The 16,264-nt window shown below is 47.8% G+C and overlaps 7 protein-coding genes across 7 annotated transcripts; 5 read left to right on the forward strand and 2 right to left on the reverse strand.

Annotated features, from left to right (window-relative positions):
- Positions 1–517: 517 nt before the first annotated feature.
- Positions 518–913, forward strand: FPSE_08798 (uncharacterized protein; the record flags this gene model as incomplete). Its single annotated transcript, XM_009261916.1, has 2 exons — positions 518–712; positions 767–913. 2 exons carry the CDS (start codon positions 518–520, stop codon positions 911–913), a joined length of 342 nt encoding a protein of 113 aa, XP_009260191.1.
- Positions 914–1,717: 804 nt separating this feature from the next.
- FPSE_08799 (uncharacterized protein) lies at positions 1,718–3,103 on the forward strand (the record flags this gene model as incomplete). The annotated part of the gene is made up of 1 exon (XM_009261917.1): positions 1,718–3,103. One exon carries the CDS (start codon positions 1,718–1,720, stop codon positions 3,101–3,103), a length of 1,386 nt encoding a protein of 461 aa, XP_009260192.1.
- Positions 3,104–3,747: 644 nt separating this feature from the next.
- Positions 3,748–5,192, forward strand: FPSE_08800 (uncharacterized protein; the record flags this gene model as incomplete). Its single annotated transcript, XM_009261918.1, has 2 exons — positions 3,748–4,157; positions 4,208–5,192. 2 exons carry the CDS (start codon positions 3,748–3,750, stop codon positions 5,190–5,192), a joined length of 1,395 nt encoding a protein of 464 aa, XP_009260193.1.
- Positions 5,193–6,355: 1,163 nt separating this feature from the next.
- FPSE_08801 (uncharacterized protein) lies at positions 6,356–8,374 on the reverse strand (the record flags this gene model as incomplete). The annotated part of the gene is made up of 2 exons (XM_009261919.1): positions 6,356–7,772; positions 7,824–8,374. 2 exons carry the CDS (start codon positions 8,372–8,374, stop codon positions 6,356–6,358), a joined length of 1,968 nt encoding a protein of 655 aa, XP_009260194.1.
- Positions 8,375–11,930: 3,556 nt separating this feature from the next.
- On the forward strand, positions 11,931–12,656 carry FPSE_08802 (uncharacterized protein; the record flags this gene model as incomplete). Its single annotated transcript, XM_009261920.1, has 1 exon — positions 11,931–12,656. The coding sequence occupies one exon, from the start codon at positions 11,931–11,933 to the stop codon at positions 12,654–12,656; it is 726 nt and encodes a 241-aa protein (XP_009260195.1).
- A 432-nt stretch (positions 12,657–13,088) lies between these two features.
- FPSE_08803 (uncharacterized protein) lies at positions 13,089–13,928 on the forward strand (the record flags this gene model as incomplete). The annotated part of the gene is made up of 1 exon (XM_009261921.1): positions 13,089–13,928. The coding sequence occupies one exon, from the start codon at positions 13,089–13,091 to the stop codon at positions 13,926–13,928; it is 840 nt and encodes a 279-aa protein (XP_009260196.1).
- A 797-nt stretch (positions 13,929–14,725) lies between these two features.
- Positions 14,726–15,937, reverse strand: FPSE_08804 (uncharacterized protein; the record flags this gene model as incomplete). Its single annotated transcript, XM_009261922.1, has 3 exons — positions 14,726–14,775; positions 14,823–15,780; positions 15,827–15,937. 3 exons carry the CDS (start codon positions 15,935–15,937, stop codon positions 14,726–14,728), a joined length of 1,119 nt encoding a protein of 372 aa, XP_009260197.1.
- Positions 15,938–16,264: the final 327 nt, after the last annotated feature.

Here is a 16,264-nt window from a genome sequence, read left to right on the forward strand (position 1 = left end):
CCGATCTGCATTGCTACCCTGGGGTAGGATCGAGCTGGGACGGTAAGGATGAATAAACTATCCACCATCCCGTTAGGGATTGTTCCGTTCCACAAGTGAACGTTTTGAGTGGCGCGGTTGCGTTCAAGGATCGGTCTTGTAGTGGGATGATGCTATGCTTGGTCTTCGTATCAGTTATTCTTGGTTGGATGCAGAAGAGTCTCTTATGGAAGCGGACTATTCTTACCCAATATATAACATAGTGCAACCTGACAAGGTAAACTCGTATTATGTTAAGCAGTTCGAGTCATGCTATTGAGTAAATGCCGGACGAATCTCCATATCAGTACTCAAGAGTGTTATAAATGATTACCAAACATTGTTTACACCTGATGAAGGCGAAAGGTGAGCTTGCCAAGATAAATTCAACAAGATATAAAAGTAGCCTATCTACTCGTCAACAATTTGGTTCTTCATCCTGCCAACCATCTACCTTACTCCAACAAATACAACTCCTCTACTCTCATCAATAGCAACAATGTTCCCCACCATGAACCTCTTCACCCTCGTTCTCGCCATCCCTGCTGTTCTCGCCGCCCCCGCAACTGAGGCCAAAGCAGCTGCAAAACAGGTCGTGGCCTGTGCTTGTGCCAATGACGCAGGCCAGACCAAGCTCGACGGTTACTGCCAATACATTGCCGGCGGCCATGTCAATCTTGACGGCCAGAGCTACGTAAGTATTCATCACCCGAGTCCTTTGCAGATACCAATTGCTAATAATTTGCAGTGCTTCCCTGCCGCTACGTGGTCAGAGTACATGGAGACGCGCTTTACAGCCGACTTCTGTCCTGGCTACTACCCTGGTTTCCCTAAGCCTGTTTGCAAGACTGTTACTGTTTGCCCTACGATTGGCAACTACCAGGATATCTGCTAAGTTGGATGATGTTGGATATGAGGACCAACAGCGATTGAGATGGACTTGACATTTATCCCATTGCTCAGCTCTTGAGTCTATATGTTGATTTTCTGTTGTCTTCATGCTACCATATAGTTATATTTTCTCACGTTGTATATTTATTTCTTCAACTTGATCTCGACCTGTCGCAGTGACAGTCAACATCAATTGCGCACCATGACGTGTGGACTACATTGAACTCTCCGTTCAAGTAGAATGACAGAGATGTCACAACTTTGAGAATTACCAGCACAACTCATGATTGGAGCAGCTAGGATCTGTAAAACCCCCTTGCTTTATTGTCTCGACTATCGAAGTTAACGTTACCTGTCGATATGCAGTGGGGGCAGTAACGGTGGCTGGGTGATGAGTTCAACATCTCTTAATTTAGACTATGGAAATCGTCGCTTTGCATTGTGTTCGTCTCTTCCAGCGATATGTGTACTATTTTAATCAATCAAGGACGATTGATCTACAACAGCTACGTTCTCAATGAAGGCGCTTTGAGACAAATTGCTTGTTATACTACTAAGGTCTCACAATTTGCGGGCGTACGATTTGACACAGGAGGTTTTCGACCGAGGGGGTGAGACAGCAGTAGGCCACACAACGTCATTGTAATGGCAGTGTCTCTGAATGCCAAGGAAGATGATGGAAGAAAAAGAAAGCAAGTGATTGAGTTATGCAGGGCAATTAAGAGGTCCGATGAATATATACTTCTGATTGCTACCAATCCAAAGTTGGTTTCCATATCCATCCTTCTTCATATCTCCCTTCTTCATCATGAAAATCGCATTATCTACATGGCTCACAGTAGCCTGCCTTCTCCCTTCAACTTTTGCTTTTCCACAGCTCAGTCCTGAACAGCTCGATGCATATCGCCAACACGCTGAGAGGACACCTGAAGCTTGCCCATTCGCGCAGAAGGAGAAGCGAGCTACCACGTTCGATGCCAAGAAGCAGCGCATCAGCGTCAGTGGTCAGCATGCCTTCCGTGCGCCCCAGGCCGGTGATGAGCGAGGTCCTTGTCCAGGTCTAAATGCACTGGCCAACCATGGATATTTGCCTCATAATGGAGTCGCAGACATGCAGACCATTATCCAGGCCACAAACGAAGTCTACGGAATGAGCCTTGACCTGGGAGGCTTCTTGGCTGTCTACGGCACCGTAATCAACGGCAATCCACTCTCGACCAGTCCTGGCTACTCCATTGGTGGCCCCAGCCGCTTCAGCCAGAACATCCTCAACGGTGGCGGTATCCTTGGTACTCCTTCTGGTCTCAGCGGAAGCCATAACAAGTACGAGAGTGATGCCAGCTCCACTCGGGGTGATCTCTATGTGACCGGCAATAACTTTCACCTCATTCTCAGTCGCTTTGAAGAATACTGGCGCGCCATCAAACCCAACACGCCTGCTCCAAAACAATACACCGCCCTAGCACCGTTCCACTACAAACAGTTCCAGGACTCGGAGAAAACCAACAGCCACTTCTTCTACTCGCCTTTCGCTGGAGTCTTGGTCTCGCCTGCTGGGTATTCATTCCCTCCGCGAATGATGGCCAACCACTCAAATGAGTACCCCGAGGGATATCTCTCTCGTGAAGTCTTTACCACATTTTTTGGTGTCAAGGGCGACAAACCTGGCAACTTCAAAGTTAACCAGGGCTGGGAGCGTATCCCTGAAAACTGGTACCGCCGCCCGGTAGACGACGAGTTCTCTACCAATGACTTCCTTATTGATGTTCTCGAGCACGCGACCAAGTATCCTCGTCTCTTGAACGTTGGTGGAAACACCGGCAAAGTCAATAGCTTCGCTGGTGTGGACATTGGCGACCTCACCGGTGGCGTCTTTAACACAGCTGGGCTCCTCAAGCCCGACAATCTCGAGTGCTTCGCTATGCAGATTATAATGGCTGCTGCACCTGATTTTATCGGAAGTCAGTTCACTGATGTCAAGAAGGCGTTGACACCATTGAGTGATAAGCTTCGCCAGCTTCTCGCGGGCAAGACATGTCCCAAGCTCCAAAAGTATAACCATAAGCTGTTTGCCAAATACCCTGGCTACACTGAGCCTTATGGCAGCTACGCTGGTGTTTCCAAGGGTTCGCTCAAGGGTATTATTGAGACGACCAAGGGCATTCTGGGAGGACTTTGGCCAACTGGCAAGTAGATACTGAACAATGGGTACATCGTTAGTCGGAAGTATGTTTTAGTCTAGTGTCTTTGAAGTTGAACTTGAATTGTTCAGGCTTTCGTATTTTAGTATTAATGTTACTGTCATTCAGTAGTCAATTTGCCAGTCTTTTTAGTTTGGTCATGCGTTGTTCGTTTAGCTAAAATAACGTAGTAGTATGTGACCAATCGCCAGGGCACTTTCCAATGACTTCGAAGTACTCGCCTGAGTCAGTTATGTCTGAGAAGGCTATTAGGACAAACACTTTATCAACCAAACCAGAGACCATTTCAGTTACTAGCAGCAGATCGACAGCCCGTGATGTTGTTCTAGCTCGTCAAGTTCATAGCGCAAGGCACTAGTTGCAAGTTTGACGCCAGCGGACCAGGGGAAATGAGAACCTTGGCACACCCGCTCCTAGCAACGAAACAAATAATCCGAGGTTGCACGCACGGTTCGTATCGCGCCGCTAGTCCAGCAATTAATCGACAACTGCCGTTCTGTCCGGTGCGGTCGGACATTGAGTGGATTAGAGTTCAAGATTACAGGAACTGGTATGGGGATCGGCGCTGGCTCTGCCCTTTATAGGTCCCTGCATGCCCCGGGAAGGCGTTTCAAACCACGTTCTTCAAAAAGCCACAATGCGGTTCCCGGTGCACATCATCAGCCTCTGCGTTTTCTCGGGTCTTGGCTTAGCAGCCCCATCACACTCAGACCTTGAGAGTCGCCAGCTCATCGGTGGGCTTCTCAAAGGTGTTGATGGTACCCTAGAAACGGTTGTGGGAGGTCTTCTCGGTACGCTCCGCAAGGCTATTGACAGCGGCGACAGAGATAAAACACTGGATATCCTGCACGTCCTCGAGCCTACCAAGAAGCATAAGAATGTCGAAGAAACTTTTGCTGCCTTGGAGAAGATCTCAAAGTCCAAGCCCAAGACCATCATCGACTACAGCGCGCAATTGATTGTCAATGGTCTCATTTCTGGGGACACGCTAGATCTCTTCGCCTATGCCAAGGGCCTTGTTTCTGCACAGAATGGAAGCAACAACAAGTAAGTTATTATCTCAAAAATATGCAGACATTTGACTAATAATCATTTAGGAACCGCAATCCTCCCAAAGAGGTCTACCCCAAAGTAGCAGACTGCGATGCATCTTACACCACCTCTGAAGCAAAGCTTCGCGCTGCCATTCATATTCCTCCCACCTTTACATACGGCGAAAAGCCCCCCGTCATTTTGTTCCCGGGTACTGGATCTACTGGTTTCACAACCTACCGTGGTAACTTCATTCCGTTACTTACAGACGTTGAATGGGCGGACCCTGTCTGGGTCAATGTTCCTGTGCTGCTGCTTGAGGACGCGCAAGTCAACGCTGAGTATGCTGCATATGCGCTCAACTACGTCGCGTCCCTTACCAAGAGGAACGTGTCTGTCATCGCTTGGTCGCAAGGCAACATTGATGTCCAGTGGGCGCTCAAGTACTGGCCCTCGACGCGCAAAGTAACGACCGACCATGTCGCCATCAGCGCTGACTACAAAGGCACAATTTTGGCCAACATTGGGGGTGTCACCGGTTTGATCAACACACCTGCCGTCGTTCAACAAGAAGCAGGAAGCACATTCATCAATACTCTCCGCTCCAACGACGGTGACTCAGGCTACATCCCTACAACAAGTCTCTACTCTAGTCTTTTCGACGAGGTTGTTCAGCCTCAAGAGGGCACTGGCGCGTCAGCTTACCTGCTTGATGCTCGCAATGTCGGCGTCACCAATGCTGAAGTCCAAAAAGTCTGCGCTGGGAAGTTGGGTGGTTCATTTTACACGCATGAGAGTATGCTCGCGAACCCACTTACGTTTGCGCTTGCGAAGGATGCTCTTACCCATGAGGGACCTGGAAAGGTCTCCCGACTTGACCTTGCCGACGTTTGTAACAGATCTTTGGCGCCTGGCCTTGGCTTGGAGGATTTGTTGATCACCGAGAATGCGATCGTTATCGCTGCTCTTTCGCTGGTCTTGTATCTACCCAAGCAGGTAGACGAGCCTGCCATTAAGCAATACGCTCTTGAGGCAACTGGCACTTGCTAGGTAGTTTATTATTCGCTAAATTAATACTTAATCATCCAATATTTCGATTGACTATTTATTTATCCCTTATTACCAAATGTATGCAGTTGTGTATTTTTCCAAATTAAGAGGACAAGTGTCTTGTTTTGCCAATGTCTCTCCCACGCCAACTTGTTCTACCCTTCGATGAATTCGATGCAAATCTATTCAGTGTAAGCACGATATACAGGGCCGGAAATGGAAGGACAAAAAAGGAAAAAAGAAATGCTGAATGCCTCCACACCGGATTGAACGATGGACCTTTGCATTACAAGTGCAACGCTCTACCACTGAGCTATAAAGGCTTTCCTTTTTGATATCTGCTGAGCCCGGTAATAGTAGATGTATAGTTGGGGCTACATTTTTTTCTCGTTAATCTGTGTCAACGCCGTCGCTTCATAACCATAGACTTTTAGTATCCGAATGAACACATAGGATACAATAAGGTTAACCAGGCTCTATCTACTGTATCCGATACTTACCTCAATGCACTAAATTTAACAGCATCTACGAGTCCTATTTAACCGTTTCCTACACACTGCATAATGCAATGTCCCTCCTCTCGAGACACATAATAGAAAAATTACAGGTTGGAATAACTATTCAATTGCCATTCAGTAACAACATAAAGTAAAACAGCAAGATTCTCTCTTCAATTGTATACTATTCAAGCAGACAGAAGCAAGGTACTCACACCGAGACTGGACTTATAGCACTCTGACCAGGACTAACAATGCCAAACTACAAACTCATTGAGGACAGCCAGGTCGTTTATAGGAAGAATAGGCAAAAAGAAACAAGTGAGGACCGAGCGTGGATCGAACACGCGACCTAGGGATCTGCAATCCCTCGCTCGTACCACTGAGCTATCGATCCTTGTAGTTCTTGGGAGTGGCGGTGTCTCATAGGGTCTATACCCGTGAAGTTGGACTGTCTGGAGATCTAAATCGTGTGTACTGTGAACAAATATGCTGTACAATACTGGCTCATGGGCATCACTGTCTAAGCTGGTCATTACATTCAGAACGCTTCAGTATTGTTAGTATGCAAGCATAAGAAACAGCAGAATGGAGGTATTCAAGAAGAAATTCTATTAAATCAAGTACGCTAACATCTATAATGGAAATAAGACAAAAGGGCCAATTTTAGACCTCAATATCAACCTCATACCCAGCACCCTCGCTCTCCTGGCCCTTGATAATCTCATGCGCAATCTTCTCAGCCAACCCATAGACAGTACCCATGGGATGACCAGGGATAAGCACGGGGAAGGAAGAAGCATCGACAACACGAAGACCCTGGACACCATACACTCTAGCCTTGGAGTCAAGGACAGCCATCTTGTCCTCCTTCTTGCCCATCTTGCAAGTACAAGCAGCGTGCCAGACAGTCATGAGAGTATCACGAAGAACAGCAAGAATCTGCTCATCGGACTCGTGCTCCTCACCAGGGTAGACTTCCTTGAGAACGGTATCCTTCAAGGGACCCGACTTGGCGACCTCGCGAAGACGACGGAACAGAGCGATGGCGACCTCTTGGTCACCCTTGTCAGCGAGGAAGTTGGGGTTGATGAGAGGCGCGTCGGAAGTAGAGTTGGACTGGAGAGTGATGTTGCCTCGAGAAAGGGGAGCGACGAGAGCACCGTTGATGCTGGTATACTTCTTGCCGTCGGTGGGTTGCTGAAGAATGGGGAATGACCAATCTTCGGAGTAGACGTTAAGAGGGATGAACTCCACCTCAGGCCAGTCTTCAGGGAAAGCCTTAAGATCCTTGAGAGTTGAGTTGGAGAACTTGGATCTGTACTTCTCAGGAACCTTTTCCCATCCAAGAAGCTCGACTTGGTTGGATGTCAATGGGCCAGCTTGCTGCTGGATGTAGGCATCGAGAGCACCTTGGAAGACAGCAGGATCGTTGATAGCCACGCTAAGAGTGTCCTCGAGACCCTGCACCTCGAAAGAAGGTCCAAAGAGAATGTGGTCCCACAGGTTCTGTCCAACACCAGGAAGGTCTGCGACAACAGGAATGTCGAATGCTTCCAAATGCTCCTTGGGACCGACACCAGATACCATCAAGATTTGAGGAGACTGGAAAGTTCCACCGCTGACAATGACCTCCTTGCGAGCCTTGAGAGTGTAGTCCATACCGATGGAAGAGACCTCGACACCAGTCGCCTTCTTCTTGTCGTCAAACAGCACCTTCTTGGCCAGACTTTGAGTGTAGACCTTGAGGGTCTTGAGCTTCTCATCTCGAGCAGCCTTGACAAAGTCATCAGATGCACTTCGAGTAACGGTCTTGGGTCGGACGGCGGTGGTGGTGTATGAGTATCCGAGCAGGCTTCCACTGCTGAAGCCGTCAATGCTCTTGAGTCCGAGAGAGTTGAGACCCTTTGCTACAAGGGCAGCCCAGGAAGGAACATAGTTGGCGTAGCTGATTTGGACAGGGCCTCCCTCGGATGAGAAAGCGGATGCGTCGTAGTCGGTTTCAATAGATGCGCCACGCTTGGTGTTATCGGGAGGTGTGAATGTGGCGGTCTTCTGAAAATGAGGCAGCATTTGATCCCATCTAAGTAACTGTCAGAAAGATTCTTCAGATGATTCGAGGGTGATGACTTACTGGTAGCTGTCGTCGCCGACCTCCTCAGCCCACTTAGCCATAGTGCCGTTGGTAGGTCGGTGGTAGACCAGAAAGTTGAGCTGAGATGAGCCACCTAGAACCTTTCCGCGAGCATAGTGAATCTCACGGTCATCGGCAGATGTCTGTGGTGTAGTAGTAAATCTCCAATCCCTCAAAGGGTTAGAGTCCAGAAGACTGGAACCACTACCGGCTGTCACTCCACCAGGTGCTGTAGCAAGGATTGGCTTGGCAATCTCGAGAAAACCTCCAGCTTCGACAATAGCGACGCTGAACCCAGCTTTAGCCAATCGATAACCGATGGTGTTTCCTGCAGTGCCTCCTCCTACTACAACGTAGTCATAGGTAGCGTCGACACCTGGGATGCCTCCCAATTCACCGAGCTTTCCAACCTTGAGTCCATCGCCAGCATATGCGGACTGGATGACATGCTGTAGTGGATCAAGCAGGGTGCCAATGAAGGGACTCTCGGGAGCCGCGGTGACACATGTCGAAAGGCTGATAGCCAAGGATAAGGCTGAAGTGCAGCGCATGGTGGGCGATGAAAACGAATGAATGTGATAAAGAGAGTGTCTCAAAAGAGTGTGTGGATGGTAACAAACAGAAGTTGCGACCTTTGTTCTTATATACTCAATCTACAACAGCAGCAGCTTGTCAAAGAGGTGTCAAGTGTAGCCCTTGCAATTCAATCGTGCACGGTAGCTCCGCAAAGGTTACAGAACTATCAGAGTCTCACTTGAACGTGCGGTGGGTCGGCAATGCCGGACACTACTACCGTGCTTCGCATTAATCCTGTTGGTTGAACAGGTTCATGACTCGAGCACGATCCATGTCCTTTATGACAGGCAGATAATAAATGTCTCGGGGTTTTGGGGTGGGAGCAGGGATCAACGGCCAATGCAATGCCTACAGCCATGATCTTGAACAGGGCTGAGGAACTTGCTCAGAATTGATTATCTGCCGATCTTGAGTTCGGACGATCGGAAAAAGAACAATTCTATCTTGGCGTCAATCGTTGGGTATGATTGTTATCATCATTTGCTGTGTACACTTCTCTTCACGGAACTCTCTCGAAAACCACTCATACCTTGGCGGGTGTTGGTCCAACAGCCATGGATGGGTTCACCCCGAACGGGTCTACGGATAGAGGGGAAACCGTAGCGAGGACAGCAACACAGCACTAGAAACAGCCAAGGCATTTCTGTCTGGACACTAGCCCAGCCGTCCAGCAGGCGAGTCTCGCCGTCTTCCTCAGCTGCATCTACCGACCTCGCTTCCCTGGGACAGGGATCAAATGTCGCCAACTGCGCAAGAATCCGCTGGTCCCCGGGGATCGTCGCACGCAAGACCGTAATTAATACTACCAGTACCAGGGCCAATGCACAGACTGTCACATTGACAAGTCCACGCTGTCGGTTTAGTCATGCTCATCAACCGTATATCCGCATATACTCCCCTGTAAAATCCCTCGACTCCAGTAAAGAGAGTTACGGCTTCGCTCGCTTTTCGGTTAATCTTTGCGTGTTTAAATCCCTCGATATCAGGGTATATAGCATGAATCAAGACTGAAGAGTAAACCCCCACCCTTACGCTAATTTTAGTCAGTTGATCCGGGTCGGCTAGGACATGCCCGCGTCGCAGATCCCTTCCTTGCTGGAGATGCTAAACATGGGCTAGCCCAGAAGGGTCTTCCGCGTGGGAGCAGCCAAGAATCCAGTTTCACTTGTCACCTCGCAACTTGCTTGCGAAAGACAGTTGTTGGTGTCAATAATTGACGCATTGTCTGAGCCTCAACTCACCGCTGAGCCAGCTTCACAATCTGTGGGGATGGTAGAATCTCAGCTGATACTGGCTATAACGGAGATTTTAAGGTTATATATTACCCGCGGGTGGATCGCACTTAAAATTGTTAGAGTTGGACAAAGTGAGGTGGTTGCACGCCGTTCAGAACTTCTTTTGTTCTTATCCAAAAATGGTTCGATTGATCTAGAATAATGGTACGCAATTACCGACAAATGCAACTTGACAGGTGCAGCTATCTGGCAGGAACGATAGCTACCGCTCTTAAGGCGATATATTTAGCAGCACTGCACTGCCTGACAACTCTTAACCGTAATGCCTGTCAATATTTTGACCCGGTATTTCCGCATAACATACGACATCGGCTGAAGCATACCGATTCTGTCCATCTCATCTCTTTGTCAAACTCTAAATTGGCCGTTGATTGTAACGTCCCTCGAAAGTCAGCCGATTACCTGGTGTTATTGGTCCCTCATGGCCCCCATTCTCATGTAGTTACCGCTCTCAATATGTTCTCGGCGGACGTCAGATTGAACCCTTATCGATACGGCAGGCCTAATAGCCACGGAACCTAATCATCAAGATCTTTGAAGATTGCCTTTCATGATATCACATCCAAACCAGCAGCAGAAATCTTGCTGATCTTCAGTGACTGGATCACAACCGGGTTATTCGCAGTCGACCTGGAAGTAATATTGACTAGCTTTGCGTCATCGTTTACTGTAGTGAAGGCTTCCATGTCGATTTATGTGTTAACACGGTCAAATGTCTATGTATAGTCATAAAGTTGACGATGTTGAGGAGCGTATAAAAGAATAAGCGGTGATTATCTGGGTCTCTCCTTCGACTTCTGATGGAGTTTGATAATGTCCCCGTAGGTTCTTAATTTGCAAAACCTGCTGTGAACTTCAGTGGCGGTCTTGCTTATATCGCTTAAACCTGCGATACTTGCGATGTGGTCCCAATGATCAAAGAAACTTCTGGAAACGACTTCGTGCATATTAAGTAATTGTTCGGGTTACAGATGCGCGCGCTCTTTTGTGTCAGTCACAACTCGTTGGAAACTCATATATGTATCTTAAGTTGCTCCTTCACTAGGAACTATATCCTTTGTGTGGTCTTCATCGTAATATGAATCACTTATCCTCCTGTTCCTTAACAAAAGGCATTGCCGGCGCTGATCCGTCACAGGAACATGACGATTAAAAAATGTCTATGCTATTTTCCGCCAAAATAAAGAGCGATACAGCAACCGCAGTCCGACAATACTACCACAATAACAAAGATTTCAACGAAATGCTCGAATACGAGAAGGACAACGACACCAGATATACAGACGTCTCAAGAATTGAAAGATTCTAGGTCCTCGTTAGAAAGAAAAAAAAGTGACATCACGATAATCTCTTTTGGATATTGAGAGATAAGTTCAAGATCGCCAAGTTGCCGATACCTAGGCCGAGACCTATGCAGAAAATGGGATTTGGATGATTTGCGACCGCAATCCTCGAATCTGCCATGCCAAGCTAGAGGGGGCCTTGTACGAGAAGTTCATCTTACAACAGAGCCTGGGTACTCTAGAAATAAGCCAGTAAGCTGACAGAAAAGCAGGTCGCTCATCCATGCATGAGGCACAGTCGCAGGATCCATATTATCTTGGGGGAATACGGGCTTGGCAGGAACAGTCTCGACTATCAGCATGCATGAGCTCGAGATACGCGATGGGCGATCAGACCTTGAAGTAATCCGCTATTGACTAGATTTGCTTTTAGTTGGCAACACATGGTTGTATTGGCAATATGCATACACACGGCCCATCATGGTGACCTCTTTTTGCCCACGGGATTCATTTACGTCATGCAACATGCGTAGTCAGATTTCTCAGCTTCTTATCCCTGTTCCCCGCAAGCTACGAGCAGATCAAGTGTGCTTATCACGCATCCGCACATATGATATCCTTGTCTATACGAGATATCTTGCTAAGAGCGGTGATCGTGTTGGTTGCATACCCCAGCCTTGAATTTGCGGTGGTCACCAATGTTTACGGTGACTTTGGGCTCATAAGACCAATAAGCCATTACCACGAGATCTTACCTACGTAGACTATTGACCGACGTGCATTTCCCGTCTTATCAACGCTTCTAAGATGATGTCAAATTTCCGACGAGAGTGTTTCTTGGCGGCGCTATTTAAGGTGATGACTGACCTCCCGTATTCGACGCCACTTTCTGCGGTTGGTTATTTGTTTCGATAGCCTATGTATGCACTTTATTATCCCTAATCTGATTCGCCATGTTGTCTACACTTCGGAGATTTTTCGCCATGGTGGTGATGCTTATGGCATTCTCAGCCACCGCACTTCCCAACATTAGAGTGTTGCCGTTGGGTGATTCCATCACCAAAGGAACAGGCTCAACGGGCTTGGTCGGGTATCGTTTACCGATGCGACAAAAGATTCTTGCGCAAGGCGTCAAAGTCAATATGGTGGGAACCTTGAAAAACGGCAACATGGTAGATGGACACCACGAAGGACACAGCGGCAAACTTCTATCCGACATCAACGGTTACTGGCAAGTCCCCATGAAGGCTCGCCCCAACGTTGTTCTCATTCACGCTGGTACCAACAACATGGACCGAGGAATCGACCTTGATATTGCAGCCGATATCATGGCTGACATCGTCGACGGCATCTTCAAAGTCGCTTCAGACGTCACCATTCTACTTGCACCAGTCATTTGGGCCAATGTTCCAACGATGCAAGCCAACACAGACAAGTTCAACGTCAAAGTTCGATCACTCATTGCGGCGCGACAAAAATCCGGCAAGAAGATTTTGGAGGTGCCGATTGATATTAAAAAGGCTGATCTTGGTGACTCGAAGCATCCCAACGATGCTGGTTATGAGAAGATGGCGAATGCGTGGCTGAAGGCGATTCTTGAAGCTGATAAGAAGGGATGGTTGAAGACGCCTGTCAAGATGAGCGAGAGCGATGCTCCAGGAACTGGGCTGGGTGCATAAAGACAAGATGATGGTTGTTTCTTTAATCTACTGAGATAGTTACTGATATGCTCTATTTCCGATATCGAGATGGAAACTTGCTGGTGGCTTTAACCCCGCTCTTCAACTCATGCAAGTAACCATTCGTCTCTTGTGATTTGTGATTGTTCATCAGTTGATGCGAGTTGCTCACGAGACTAACCTCATACATCCCTGTACCACAGCCACCAAGCCACCCACTTACTGTGCCTTACACCACTACAACAGGCGGAGTTGCACCGCAACTTGGTGGCAGGCGGAGCGGAACAGGAACTTCCGGAGTTAGTGCACTGCAATAAAGTCCGATTTTCTAACGCCGATAAGCATCAGCTTCAATTGAATAAAGAGACGAGCCTCAACCCAACCACCTGCAAGTAACTCAACTCCATCAAACAAACACATCACATCACAATCATGGCCTCAAAATCTCTAGTCGTCGGCGGTACAGGCGGTATCGGCTACGCCATCGCCTGTCGCATCGCCGCCAACACTCCCTCATCAACCGTCATCATCAGCGGTCGCAATGAGCCAAAGAATATTCCCTACTCCAACATGCAGTTCCGCGCGCTCGATGCTTCGTCTATGCGCGCCATCAAAAAATACACAGACGAGGTCAAGGCAACCCAAGATCGCTTCGGTACTCTTGTCCTCACCCAGGGCATTCTCACCACTGCTGGAAGAACTGAGACGTCTGAGGGCATTGATCGCAAGATGGCGCTTCACTACTACGGACGCCAATTGCTTATCAGAGAGCTCATGCCAGCTCTTACTGAAGACGCAAAGGTTTTGATCGTCTTGGATAGCGTTCGTGGAGGTCCGGATAAATTGAACTGGGACGATCTGGATCTCAAGACCAACTTTACCATATCGAGTGCTGCTGCTCATTGTTTGTCAATGACCGACGCCATGATTCAACATTACGGTAATGAGCAAAAGGCTGCAGGTACCAAGAGACACTTTATTCACGCTACTCCCGGTGTCGTCAACACCAACATTGCTTCATCGCTTCCTTGGTATTTGCGTGGTCCTGCTTCAGCTGCTGCGTCGCTCTTTGGTGTGTCGCCTGATACCTGCGCAGAGCACATGGTCAAGGGGATTGAGAATGCAGCGGCCTCTGGTGAGAAGGCTGGTACACATTATGAATTCATTACCGAGAAGGGTGTCGTGTTTGAAAAGGCAGCGTGGAATGAGGAGCAGGTTCAGAAGGTCAATGATCACACCTGGGGTATTGTCGACGGTGCATTGAAGGCTTGATGTGCAAGGTAGAAATTGATATTGGGGGGTAATGGTAATGGTAATGAACGGTTTCTTTTGTTTGATGATATTGGTTAAAAAGGCAGAATAAATAATTTGTGTCCTGGCTTGGAAGACACGGTCATAGTTACAAGGCATAGTGAGGAATTCAGGGTTATGTCTGATTGACAAAAAAAATAAACGCGCTATTAGAACAGGTTGTTTTGCCTCAACACGGGATCGAACCGTGGACCTTGTCATTACTAGTGACACGCTCTACCACTGAGCCATTAAGGCGCTTGTCATTGGATAAAAGAGTGAGTCGCAAACGGGTACTATGATTGCTAGCAGTCGTCGCGTTGCAAACCCAACTCTGCTGTTATCCTTCACAAGGAAGTTAGTAAATCTATCATTAAATACTGCCGGTGGACCAGAATTGGATTTATCTTGGTAAACTACCTTCTCGGAGATTCTGATATATGGATCTCTGGGGCGCTACCGTTTAACACTCACAGACGTATAAATTTACAGATTAAATACTCAAGTTTAGCAGGAAATATTGCAAGCAGGACATACCCTCGCAACACAATTGGATTGTCTATAAATTCGAATCCTCTTATACTCATGAATCAATGGTCACCTCGCTAAAACAGCCAAAAGATATATAATGACCTTGTTAATGGTTTGATTCAAGTGTAACTACCGATACAATCACAACAATAGGGTAGCCAGAGGATAAAAAACGGAGGCTCCGCGGATATCAACGCGCTTTGACGCGTCAAAACACGACGCGAACCAGGGTACATAAACCCTACTTTCTAGGTGTATGTCGTTTGAGAAACGCCAAAGGTGCTAAGACACGGCCAGTCTGTCCAGTCAGTACGTTTCCTCTCGTCTCAGATTCACAAAACTCACCAAACGTCGTTCGCTGCTTGTTGACCTTGGTGACATCAACTTGTTGCCCAATTGACACCGACTTGCTTGTATCATCACCGTAGCAGAATCCGTACCGTCCAAAGACAGGACTGTATTTTGCGCCCTTGTCCACTCTTCGGTCTTTGTTCAGTTTCTTCCACACCAAACCTCGTTCGTCAGTCGCTGTCTTTCCCGTTTCGTAATCGACAGTGATGCTCTGGCATCGGAAGCAGTTCGCTGTCAAAGCCATTCGGACTCCACCGGAAAATGACAATTCTCCCCAGTAATCCTCGGCGAATGGCTTAGATGCGCCTCGAACGACGATGTTGGGTCGGAACTTGGTGATATCCATTGAGTAACCTTCTGACAGGCGCGACGATAACTCATTGTTGGATTCTTCCGTGACCACCAAATAATGAGCAATGTCATTAAAAGCAAGCCGCTCGGGTTCGTGTGCCAGGGACGGAATACTGTTCTTGATCCGTTGGGTAAGCGAACTCTTTTGCAATGCGTCAGAGCTATGAGGAGCCACCGATCCGTGGACAGCCCTTGATCCATCGCCGATATAGACTAATCGAACTTCGTGGCCGATGCGGTCTGAGAACCACCCTGACAAATTATCGCCCATGTCGTACGCTTTGGTATTGCTCGCATGCAGACTGGCTTCAATTATCGGGCGACCCTCGACAGAAGGTTTGAGGGGGAAATGAATGTTGTCTTCACTCTTGTTCGTGTGCCATTTGATGGTTACTTCGCTCTTGTCGTAATCAATCGAAGCCTGGAAGAGCGCAAGCTTGAGTTCATATCCAATGAGCAGTGTCGCATAAGTGATATTCGAGTCGGCATCCCTGCGAACCCTTTGGAGACAAAATGTCCTGTCGCCCTCGAACCCGAAAGGACCGAGACGTGCTTTATCTAGAGCACATCCTCTTATGCCCTTCACTGGATATACATAGAGCTTCAGAAGATGTCAGCTGGGTTTTCATACCGCACAAGGACCTTACCTGAGTGACTTCCAATCCAGTCTCTTGTCCCGTTTTGCCCCGCAGCAACAACGGAACAGAGGAGGCAAGGACAAGGCCCAAGATGAGTGACCACAAGATGACTTGGTCCATGGTTGTTTAGTCTGAGTGTCGCAGTGTCAGGAAAAGCAACTTCAAAGTCATTTCTCCACGACACATACATATACCGAGCCGTCCGGCAAGTTTTAACAAAATGAGTATCAAGTCCCGAGTGACGATTGGATCATCGGAAGCTAATCCCTAATAGGCAAATTGATGGGCCTTTGGAGTGGGTGCGCTGATGAGGGGAGAGAGAATTGAGATAACAGATTTTGTGGGCTCAAAAGAGACTAAAAGATTGGCTTGCGTATGATTGAAAGGACGATAGATAATATCAAGTCGAGAGACATCTAGACTCATAGTTAGACGATGATGGTAGTT

The sequence above is a fragment of the Fusarium pseudograminearum genome, chromosome 3, assembly GCF_000303195.2.
Source record: "Fusarium pseudograminearum CS3096 chromosome 3, whole genome shotgun sequence".
Taxonomy (NCBI): Eukaryota; Fungi; Ascomycota; class Sordariomycetes; order Hypocreales; family Nectriaceae; genus Fusarium; species Fusarium pseudograminearum.